General features: G+C 32.2%; 1 protein-coding gene across 1 annotated transcript; it reads left to right on the forward strand.

Annotated features, from left to right (window-relative positions):
• Window positions 1-544: 544 nt before the first annotated feature.
• Window positions 545-10,763, forward strand: LOC143238668 (uncharacterized). The gene is made up of 4 exons (XM_076479087.1): window positions 545-792; window positions 2,212-2,619; window positions 6,923-7,069; window positions 10,328-10,763. The coding sequence occupies exons 1-4, from the start codon at window positions 747-749 to the stop codon at window positions 10,639-10,641; spliced, it is 915 nt and encodes a 304-aa protein (XP_076335202.1). The 5' UTR covers window positions 545-746; the 3' UTR covers window positions 10,642-10,763.
• Window positions 10,764-12,505: the final 1,742 nt, after the last annotated feature.

The raw sequence follows: 12,505 nt of genomic DNA on the forward strand, positions 1-12,505 counted from the left end.
GAAGGCAGCTGACCAAAAGCACCCACCGTCAACTTTGAGATACTCCTGTCTGACCGAATAGTGAGGTATTTACTGTCACTCTTAAATTCACCTACGACCTCTCAACGTAGCCATATCATGTTGGCCTTTTTTACACTCATCTTAATATTCAAAGGATTTACGTTTATTATGTTCCAGTATACGCCACACAATGGGTTTGTAATGTTATAAGCTACAGCCTAATCTCGGAGCCAGTGGAGAAGAGGGGTTAATGACAGTATATATGTATTTTCGTTATAACTTTCCATTTCACTTCGAATCTTGTTCAACTTTAATCGACCCATCACTATCTGTATTTTATTTGTTTTCACTGTTGTTTTTGTCTACGTAATTTTGTTCATCTCGATGATAAAATGCGACACATAATATTATTAAACTAAACTAATTTTATCACTAACATGCTTACATCTGCTGCTAGGTAACCATGTGTTGATAAGCAACAACGTGTTGAAAGATAACATAATTATTGCTACATATACACCAAAGGTTACAAAGTCTTGACGAAACAGCAGTTGGTTTAACTGACATTTGTGAAACGTACTGACACAAACCGCCATTCTTCGTAAGGATTTTCCGTAATATGTATCGAGAAAAGTGTTTTAAAATATTCTTATTTCTACTGTCCTACTCTTTATGCCTATTAAACGTAAGTGAAACTTACCGGCATTCGGATGCTTTAAAATTCAGTTCAAACGGAAAAAAAATTGATGGAAGGAAAAGAAAAACGATTTCTTTCTTCTAGTTACGAAACATGTAAGTATAGGCGTGTCGTATCGTAATGTAAATAGTACAAACAGGAATTACAATTTTAAAATGTTGTCAGTGCAGGATAATTATCGTCGAAAATGCAACGAACGTCAGCTTTTTTCTTTTATTTCTAACTATTAATTAACTGTACAAGTAGTGACCTTAAGAAGAACAGCATTGGCTGTTTGGAAAAGTTTGTGCGAGCTACCATAGTGTTCCCCGCTGATCCAGCAATAAGACTACGGATTTACAACGCTAAAATCAGAGGTTCGATTGCCGTTGGTGGACTCAGCAAATAGCCCGATGTTATAAGAAAACAAACACACACGCTACTATAGCAATGAAATGGTGATGTATCTTTCAGAAAAAGGCGAGCCCCGGCATGGCCAGATGGGTTAAGAGTGCGATTCGTAATCCGAGAGTCGCGGGTTCGAATCCCGGTCACACCAAACATGCCGTGGGGGGCGTTATATTGCGAAGGTCAATCCCACTATTCGTTGGTAAAAGAGTAGCCCAAGAGTTAGCGGTGGGCGGTGATGACTAGCTGCCTTCCCTCTAGTCTTAAACTGTTAAATTAGGGACCCTTAGAGCAAATAGCCCTCGTGTAGCTTTGCGCGAAATTCTAAAACAAACAGAAACAGACGAAAAACAAACGATTAGTAGTTGTGTCATTAATTCAGTTTTTTTTTTATTAATTTAACTGTAGGGTAGTAACTTATTGTGGAAGGTGAGACAGACATCATCCATTAGCTGTAGGGGTAGAAAAATAACTACAACTGCTGGAAAATTATTAAAGTATTAAAGTCTTACGTTAAAAAGAAATCAGTTTAAAAATACGCAGCCACATGAACTGAGATCCGAAGACCTGCGTTCCGCGAAAATGAAAACAAAGAATTAACATTTTTCTTTTGAGTAGGTTCACGACAACAGTTTTTATTTTCAGTATTATAAGCTAATTAAACTTTTTGACAAAGTTTTATTCATAGTTTTACAAAATCACAGGATTATTTAACAAATGTAAAAAGTGTGTTAATGTTATTTAAACTGGTGGTTTAGACGCTTTACTCGCAATTTGCGGGTCGTGGATTTGAATTCCTTCACCAAACATGCCCGTCCTTTCAACCGTGGGGACGTTATAATGTCATAATCAATCCTACTTTCCGTTGGTAAAGAGCAACTAAAGAGTCGTCAGCAGAAAGTGATTTTAACAAGTTATCTTCCTTCTAGATAATCACTTTTAAATTAGGGGCACCTAGTGCAGGAAATCCTCGAGTTGCTTTGCACGAAATTCAACTAATTTAAAAGCTGTTACAGTGTGACTGGTTATGAAATAAATATATAACATCTTTGCTTTTCACACTAACAATGTGGTAATCCTACTATAAAATGAAAGCTCAACTAACACATTTATTATTTCTGTTACAGTTTATGTTGAAGATGTGTGTAGTGTCAGCAATCGTTCGTTAATAGATGTGGGAAGTTTGAGTTATGGAATACTAAAACTGTCAACACATTTTCCCGGATTACATTGCAACATCACAATGTTAACTGCTGCAAATAATCGTGTCTTTATAACATTTCTAAATTTTTTTTTACGGGAAAGATCAACAAATTTTAAAAGTTTCACAAAGTGTTTAGATTCCGTAAAAGTTCTAGACGGTAAATCAGCCCATGAAATCTGTGGAAAGCTGCAGTATTCGAAAAGTGACCAACTTGTATATTCTTCTTCGCCCGGTAAGAACACAATTACATTAGAGTTCCACGTGAGTGACAAAGAAATGGAAAGTGACGAAACGCCCGAGGTAACCCTGGTTTACACGTGTTTTCAAATGTGTAAGTATAGATTTTCGCTCTCGTTCCTTGAGTCGTTTTTGTTTGTTTATTTACTATTGAGGATTCGTCAGATTGCTGTCCTCGAATAATTTAACTTACGTGATAAATTATTTTTGGCATTAGTAATAAAAACGTAAGTCAAAGAAACGTTATAAATCATGATTTTAGACTACTTTACTTTTGAAGGAATTTAATAATATCAAACTTCAAACAGAACGAAGAGACTAGAAATATTAACCTTCAACGTTAATTTTTAACATTAGCAGTGTAATTACAAATGTTAACCTTCAGTAACGGAATACAATCAAGAATAATAGCCTTTAGTAAAAGAATACAATTAAAAATGTTAACCTATAGTAAAAGTAAAGCATGGCCTAACGCGTAAGGCGTGCGACTCGTAATCCGAGGCTCGCGGGTTCGCGTCCGCGTCGCGCCAAACATGCTCGCCCTCCCAGTCGTGAGGGCGTTATAATATGATGGTCAATCCCACTATTCGTTGGTCAAAGAGTAGCCCAAGAGTTGGCGGTGGGTGGTGATGACTAGCTGCCTTCCCTCTAGTCTTACACTACTAAATTAGGGACGGCTCGGTGCAGCGGGCTAACAACCTACTCACTTAAATACCTGTTCAAGAATCCGCAAGCGATTGCGGCCCTATGTTCCTTGATGGAATCTAATGGTGATAACTAACTAAAAGAATACAATTAAGAATATTAGCCTCTAGTAAAATAATACAATTAAGAATGTAAACCTTCAGTAAAGAATACAATTACCAATGTTAACCTTTATTAAAAATACAATTAATAATGTTAACCTTTAGTAAAATACAATTAAGAATGTTAACCTTCAGTAACAGAATACATTTGAGAATGTAAACCTTTGGTAAAAAATAAAATTAATGATGTTAACATTTGGTAAAAGAATACAACTGGAATCTTAACTTTTAGTAAAAACTACTTTAAGAATGTTAACCATTGGTAAAAGAATACAACTGGAATCTTAACTTTTAGTAAAAACTACTTTTAAGAATATTAACCATTGGTAAAAGAATACAACTGGAATGTTAACTTCAGTAAAAAGAACATTTAAGAATGCAAACCTTTAGCAAAAAATGCAATTAAGAATGTTAACCTTTAGTAAAAGAATATAATTAAAAATGTTAACCTTCAGTAGCAGAATACAATTAAGAATATTAGCTTCTAGTAAAATAATACAATTAAGAATGTAAACCTTTAGTAGAGAATACAATTACGAATGTTAATCTTCAGTAGCAGAATAAAATTAAGGATATTAATCTTTAGTAAAAAAATACCATTAGGAATGTTATCCTTTAGTAAAAGAATACATTTAAGAATGTTAACCTTTACTAAACGAATACATTTGAGAATGTAAACCTCTGGAAAAAATTAAAATTAATAATGTTAACCTTTGGTAAAAGAATACAACTGGAATGTTAACTTTTAGTAAAAAGTAATTTAAGAATGCAAACCTTTGGTAAAAGAATACAATTAAGAATGTTAACCGTTAGTAAAATAATACACATATGGAATGTTAACCTTTGGTTAAAAACACAATTAATAATGTTAACCTTTAGTAAAAAATACAATAAAGAATTTTAACCTTCAGTAAAATAATACAATTAAGAATGTTAACATTTAGTTAAAGAATACAATTAAGAATGTTAATCTTTGTTAAAAATACAATTAAGAATGTTAACCTTTAGTACCAGAATACAATTAAAAATGTTAATCTTTAGTAAAAGAATACAATTAAGAATATTAGCCTCTAGAAAATAATACAATTAAGAATGTTAACGTTTAGTAAAAAATACAATTAAGAATATTAGTCTCTAGTAATAGAATACAATTAAGAATATTAATCTTTATTAAAAATACAATTAAGAATGTTAACCTTCAGTAGCAGAATACAATTAAGGATATTAAACTTTAGTAAAAAATGCAATTACGAATGTTAACCTTTAGTAAAAGAATACAATTAAAAATGTTAACCTTAAGTAACAGAATACAATTAAGAATATTAGCCTTTAGTAAAAGAATACAATTAAAAATGTTAACGTTTAGTAAAAAATACAATTAAGAATATTAGTCTCTAGTAATAGAATACAATTAAGAATATTAACTTTTAGTAAAAGAATACATTTAAGAATATCAGCCTTTAGTAAAAGAATACAATTAAGAATGTAAACCTTTAGTAAAGAATACAATTACGAATGTTAACCTTTATTAAAAATACAATTAAGAATGTCAACCTTCAGTAACAGAATACAATTAAGGATATGAATCTTTGGTAAAAGAATACCATTAGAAATGTTATCTTTTAGTAAAAGAATACATTTAAGAATGCTAATCTTTACTAAACGAATACAATTGAGAATGTAAACCTTTGGTTAAAAATAAAATTAATAATGTTAACCTTTGGTAAAAGAATACAACTGGAATGTTAACTTTTAGTAAAAAGTTATTTAAGAATGCAAACCTTTGGTAAAAGAATACAATTAAGAATGTTAACCGTTAGTAAAATAATACACATATGAAATGTTAACCGTTAGTAAAATAATACACATATGAAATGTTAACCTTTGATTAAAAACACAATTGATAATGTTAACCTTTAGTAAAAGAATAGAATTAAGAATGCAAACTTTTAGTAAAATATACATTTAAAATGTAAACCTTTGGTGAAAGAATACCATTAAGAATGTTAACCTTTAGTAAAACAATACACATAGAAATGCTAACCTTTAGTAAAAAATACATTTAAGAATGTTAACCTTTAGTAAAAAATACAATTAACAATGTTAACCTTTAGTAAAAAAATACAATTAGGAATGTTAACCTTTGGTTAAAAACACAATAAATAATCTTAACCTTTGGTAAAAAATACAATTAACAATGTTAACCTTTAGTAAAAGAATACAATTAGGAATGTTAACCTTTGGTTAAAAACACAATAAATAATGTTAACCTTTAGTAAAAAATACAATAAAGAATGTTAACCTTTAGTAAAAGAATACAATTAAGAATATTAATCTTTAGTATAAAATGCAATTAAGAACATTAGCCTCTAGTAAAAGAATACAGTTAAGAACATTAGCCTCTAGTAAAAGAATACAGTTAAGAATGTTAACCTTTAGTAAAGAATACAATTAAGAATATTAACCTTTATTAAAAATACAATTAAGAATGTTAACCTTCAGTAACAGAATACAATTAAGGATATAAATCTTTGGTAAAAGAATACCATTGGGAATGTTATCCTTTACTAAAAGAATTCAATTAAGAATGTAAACCTTTAGTGAAATATACATTTAAGAATGTAAACCTTTGGTAAAAGAATACGATTAAGAATGTTAACCTTTAGCAAAAATACCGTAGAAAATTTTAACCTTTAGTAAAAGAATAGAATTAAGAATGTAAACCTTTAGTGAATAATACAATTAAGAATTTGAATCTTTAGTAAAAAGTACAATTAATAATATTAACATTTAGTAAAAGAATACACTTAAGAATGTAAACCTTTAGCAAAAGATACAATTACGAATGTCAACCTTTAGAACAAAATACAGTTTATAATGTTAACCTTTAGTATCAACAACATAATTAGTTACGTTAAACTTTAATACGAACATCGTATTTAATTATGTTAACCTTTACTCTGACCAGAGTAATTATGAGATTATTAACCCTTAGTCTGAATACCGTCGTTAGGAATACTGAATTTCAATCTGAACAATATACTTACAAATGTGGGTCTTCAATTTGCCCAATTTTATTAGGAAGGTTAAATTCCAATCTGGACAATATAATTAGGAAAGTTAACTTCTCATACGAACATCTTGTGTAATAAGCAACGTCAACCTACACTTTGGATAGCGAAATTTGAAATATTCAACTTCCGTTTGAAATAATTGGAAATAGTAATTTCAGTGCGGAGATAATCGTAACCAAAAAGATATTAACTGTTTCGTCCATGTTATCCAACTGACGGGTCACACCCATTTTCACGATTGACCTCATCTGGCCTAGCCACTCATAGTAAATCAGTGTGTTGAAATTTTCGCTTTAAAAATGTTACTCACACAAATAAATATGAATAGGCAAGTTCCATTTCAACATTTAACAACGTTTCGTCTGCACTATGGGTTAAAGGTTAAATCATCTCGCTTAAAACTAATGTACAATTTAACATCCATGATAATAATATAAGGTAATAACATATTTGATTTAAACATTAGACGATAAATTCAGTTTTGTCCTAAAATAATTTTAACACCATTTTTTTACAGCCAAGAATGGTCTTTGCAACGAGCTAGACAGTTATATGTGTAGGAATGGAGCTTGCGTATCACATGATTTGTTAAATGACGGTTACAATAACTGTGGAGATTTGAGCGACGAGAAATGTCTACAGGATAACGGTGGAACACAACAAGGTAAAGATTTCCCTATGACGTAAAACTGGCAAGGAAATATAATTAATTAATTTCAGAGAACTTTGTTAAAAAATTAATTTGTTTAGAGTCAAAGTGTCATCCATGTTGCTATTTATTTCACTTAGAGAAAGTTTATGGTTACATATATATATATGGAAGTGTACTGTCCTTCAGAAATTAAAAATATTATACAAGAGAAATCGAATTCATCTACGTTCCTCTACAAATTTTTGTGAGCTTCATGTAAAACTGTCAACTTTTCATCACTATTCGTCTCTGTTGTTTTACAACTTTCTACATTGATAAATGTCTATTGCTAGATCACGTTCCACTATTCGATTAATATGTTGTTTGTCCTGTTAACTAACAGCCTTTCCTCTAGTCTATCAGTTAAAAATTAGGGACTGTTATTGTTAGATTTTCCAAAAAATGAACTTTACAGATTACTCTTCCTTAAACTGTAACCTTGTATGAAATACACCGACTTGTAGAATTAAAATAATTTTAAAAGAAGTTGTTAAATGTGTAATTGTACGAGTGGGCTATTTTACGTTACAATCGTACAAACCTCACAAACAACGATATAAAGTTGTATACGCTGATGTTCTCGTTGTCTTTTTAGTGCAAAACTACATAATGGACAATTTGCACTTGGTCCAACGTAAGAAATCGAATCCAAGATTTTTGCTTTGTAAGCCTGTTGACCAGTGGAATACTTTATCTGTTTTCTCTCCCAATACATGACTAGATGGTTGGGGCACTTGACTCGCAATCTGGGGGTGACGGGTTCGAATCTCTGTCCCACTAAACATACTTGCTCTTTCTGCCGTTTCAGTGTTACGATCAGTCCTATTGTTCATTGGTAAAAGAACAGCCCAAGAGTTGGCAATGGGTGGTGGTGAATATTTGCCGTCCTTCTAGTCTTACACTACTAAATTAGGGACGGCTGGTGCAGACAATCCTCGTGTAGCTTAGCGAAAAATTAAAAAAACAAACAAAAGAAAAACAAACAATAGTGTTATCCTTTTAGTATCTAAATAATTGATTAAGGAAAACATTTTGTACTATTTGGTAACATGAAAATATTCTACAAACTGATTAAAAGATAGCGCCACCGCACTGTTTTTCTTCTTCTATATTTCTGTAAATAATTGGAACAAGTTTCAGAAAATTACAACAAAAATTCAATAATGTCTATTCAATACCACTTTTCGCTGGTAAGGAGTAACCTAATGGAGGGGAGTGATATTCATTATTTGTCTTGCTTTCTCTCTTGTCTCTCACTTATAAATTAGGGAAGACTAGGGCAGGCAGCTCGTGAAGTCTAAACTATATCCAAATGGTAAATATTGCTATAAATGCGCCCGGCATGGCCAGGTTGTTAAGGTATTCGACTCATAATCCGAGGGTCGCGGGTTCGAATACCCGTCATACCAAATATGTCGCTCTTTCAGCTGTGTGGAAACATTATAATGTGACTATCAATCTCGTTATTCGTTGGTAAAAAGAGTAGCCCAAGAGTTGGCGGTGGGTGGCGATAACTATCTTCCTTCACTCTAGTCTTCAAAATCAGGGGTTCGATTCCCCTCGGTGGGCTCAGCAGATGGCCTGATGCGGCTTTGCTGTAAGAAAACACACACACACCCTCTAGTCTTACACTGCTAAATTAGGAACAGCTAGCGTAGATTGCCCTCGTGTAGCTTTGCATGAAATTCAAAAAACCAAATGAAGTCATGGAATAAATGGCTACATTATACCCCAAGGGTATAATAAAATCATGGAGTTCTAATTTAGGAATGCTGACCCATAGGGACGCTAGCCCGTATCGCTATCCGCCTCTACGACTATTCATAATCAATTAGCAGGGTTAACTGTTACAATTATTGAAGCATTCGTGGCATTTTAGACATTTCATCACTTTTCAAATGTTCTACGTATTGGGAAAAAATCTCCATACCTCGAAAAATACGTGTCACACATATATACAATAAGGAGAAATGTGGTGTATACTTGATGAAGGCGTAAGAGAAGTTATATAACAACGACTGACCAAGATATAAATGTAAAATATAAACTAAATATAAACTAAAGATACGTTATCGAAATAGATGTTTATAATATCTATAACCTTACGCTATCATAACTATCAGAATGATTATGTAAGGATCATTGAAGATCAGACACTAAGTTGTTATCTGTAGACTGACGTTACTGTAGTAGACAGAAAGCTACGAGAAAATATTACTTTACCTTGTACATAGTTACCAAAAAAAAAAAAAAAAGGATGAATCGGAACTTTGATGTAATATCAACTTGAAAAGGTAAAACTGTAAAAATGAATCACTAATTAACTGAATATACGGAGTAGACCATAAGTGATTGCACAGCTGTTTCTTTCAGATCATGGTTTAATTTCTAACGAATGCAATTAAATTGTCTTCACATATAAGTGAAATTTAAACAACAGAACAGTAAAATTTACTGTTTATTCAGGTGTACAATTATTGCATAATAGATAATATTGTTTCAGGTGAAGTTATATTGTTGATCATTGCTTGAAATTTATATGTAGAATTATACACGAACATTGTTGCCCGATGAAAGTTTCCGTAAGGGGGCCGAAAACTCTAAAATAAAAGTATTTGAACGTAGAGAAAGGTTCGTCTATAATTCTACATATTAAGTTATCTAATTTATTGTTCTTATTCCAAGAAGCTCCTCTAGCCTAAAATTAAAAATAAATATTCCCATCTTTCACATAAAACCTTATTTGTCTAATAACCTCTAAGAAATTTGTGTTCCTTAAACAATGTGTTATATTAGGCCTAAAATAACATTAGAATATCCAGTATTCCACCAAATTTCGGAATAGTGGTTAACTCATTTTTATTTAAAAAAATAAATAATAACTACTGTTACATAACCTTTTAGGCCTCAGAAACATTTTAATTAAATGTTAGTCTCTCATTCTTAAACCGGAAAACGTCACAGCGCATAAATAAATACAAATTTCCTTCGTTTTTATCTTAAACCTGCTCATAAGATTCATCTACTTGGTGAATAAATAAAGTGATTATCGTACATCATCCCACTATTCTCCCACTTGCATATTTCTGTATATACTCATTGTTACTCTGGAAGTTACCCGTTAATTTATTAGTTATCCGTCTATTCTTTCTTCTGTCAATTTATCAAAATATGCGCTGAATATGATCACTTTTACTATCTCTTATTATATGACACGTCGGTGGACCTCAGTCAATTTGTGGACCTACATTGGAATTATAATTTCGGTTTTGGCTTTTTTCGTCATTGTTCTCTTCATCATCGTCCCTTACCGTCGAAATCGGAACGCCAGAAGATCTTATCAAAGGTCATCCCACCCTGAAACGGTCAACATATCAACAGTTTCAACAACACCTCCGTCGCACCAGGAGTTACCTTCTATCAGCCATTCTAGCGCCACCTATAGTGAAGAAAAGCCACCAAGTTATGACGAAGTGGTTAGAACATTACCATTGATTGGTCCAGAAGTGATAAATCTGTCGTCTTCGGCGACCACAGAAGCGTAATAATAAGTTCCTTGGAACTGAGATGTGTCTATAAATAGAGAGAACTTCAAGAATCCTGAAAATAAAGATAATGGATCATTAATGTAAAAATTAATAAATAAAATAGCATTTTCCTAAATTGACCACTTCGTCCAAAGAACTTCTATTTAATTATTATTTTTAATTGTTAGCATAATTCTGAAATAATCACAACAGAAGAACTGTCTGATCTATTTTATATCCTCAATCAATCAGACAAAAACTTAAACTCGTCTTATAATCGCTTTTTTCATTTTTAAACATTCCTAATATACTATCTTCACTCTAATGCTTTATTTTTTTTTATTTTTGTATTGTTGTTTTTGCAAATGTACGACGATAATATATGTATCCACTGTATAATTTATCTTCTTTCCGATTTGTTTTTGCGATATTGTATATAATTTTAAGAGGGTCGCGGGTTCGAATCCACGTCACACCAAACATGCTCGCCCTTTCAGCCGTGGGAGCGTTATAATATTACGATCAATTCCTCTATTCGTTGGTAAAAGAGTAGCCCAAGAGTTGGCGGTGAATGGTGATGACTACCTGCCTTCCCTCTAGTCTTACACTGCTAAATTAAGGATGGCTAGCGCAGATAGCCCTCGTGTAACTTTGCGCGAAAATTCAAAACAAACAAACAAACATAATTTTAATTTAAAAAATTTCAAATAAACCAAACACTACCCTCACACAGAATCCATAATGAAAGATTAATGTAATTGCTAGCAGTGGGTCTGATTTTTTCAAAACTAGTTAATAGTTGTTTTATTATTATCTTTTCATCATTATATAGAACTACAAAACGTTTTATCCCATCATAGTTTTACCCTAATAACCAGTGGTTTTTTTGGTGTGTGTTTTGTTTTTTAAAGTAAGTTAATCTTTCATGTGGTGGTACTTGATGTCATAGTTTCCTGAACCCGTGTATGTATGTGTTGCTGACTACTTTCATGTGTTTCTACAGTAATCTAATAAAACAATGTATTGTTTTGGGATTTATGTGACAAGAATTTGTTGAATATTCTAAAGGTATTTGTGATACATTTCACAAGTTATAAAAATAGTTCTTATAGCTATAACTATGATCAGTTCGGTTGGTAGATTTTTCATATTTTGTTCTAATCCAGTTATAACAATAAATATTACTAAATATTATTATGAGTAACAAATTAATATTTAATTATTATATTACGACATGTAGTTTACGCCCTCTTCAGGTTATAAAAATTGTTACATACCGTTCGTAAGTTAATGTCGTATCACTCTCCAACTGATGAAATATTCGAAAAAAACAAACCATTCAATGTTTTTACCAGTTTTTGTGAAAGCTGAAATTTCTAGAAAGATATTATTTGATTGTTTTTGGATTTCGCGCAAAGCTACTGCGAAGGTTATCTGCGCTAGCCGTCTCTAATTTAGCAGAGGTAAGACTAGAGGTAAGGCAGCTAATCATCACCACCCACCGCCAACTTTTGAGCTACTCTATTACCAACGAATAGTGGGACTGACCGTCGCATTATAGCACCCCCACGGGGGAAAAGATGAGCATGTTTGGTACGACGAGGACGCGAATCCGCGCCCCTCAGATGAGGAGTCGTATGCCTTAACCCGCCTGGTCATGCCGGACCGGACAAACAACCTTGATAACGGTTTAATTACAATGTTAATTGTTTTTTTATAGTAAAGCCATTTCGGGCTACTGCTGAACCCACCGAAGGGAATCGAGCTCCTGATTTTAGCGTTGTAAATCCGGAGATATACCGCTGTACTAGCGGGGGCTAGAAAGATAGATTATTAACATGAAATATTTTAAAAATGTATGAAAAACAACAACTTTAAATGG

Source organism: Tachypleus tridentatus, chromosome 13 (genome assembly GCF_004210375.1).
Source record: "Tachypleus tridentatus isolate NWPU-2018 chromosome 13, ASM421037v1, whole genome shotgun sequence".
Lineage (NCBI taxonomy): Eukaryota > Metazoa > Arthropoda > Merostomata > Xiphosura > Limulidae > Tachypleus > Tachypleus tridentatus.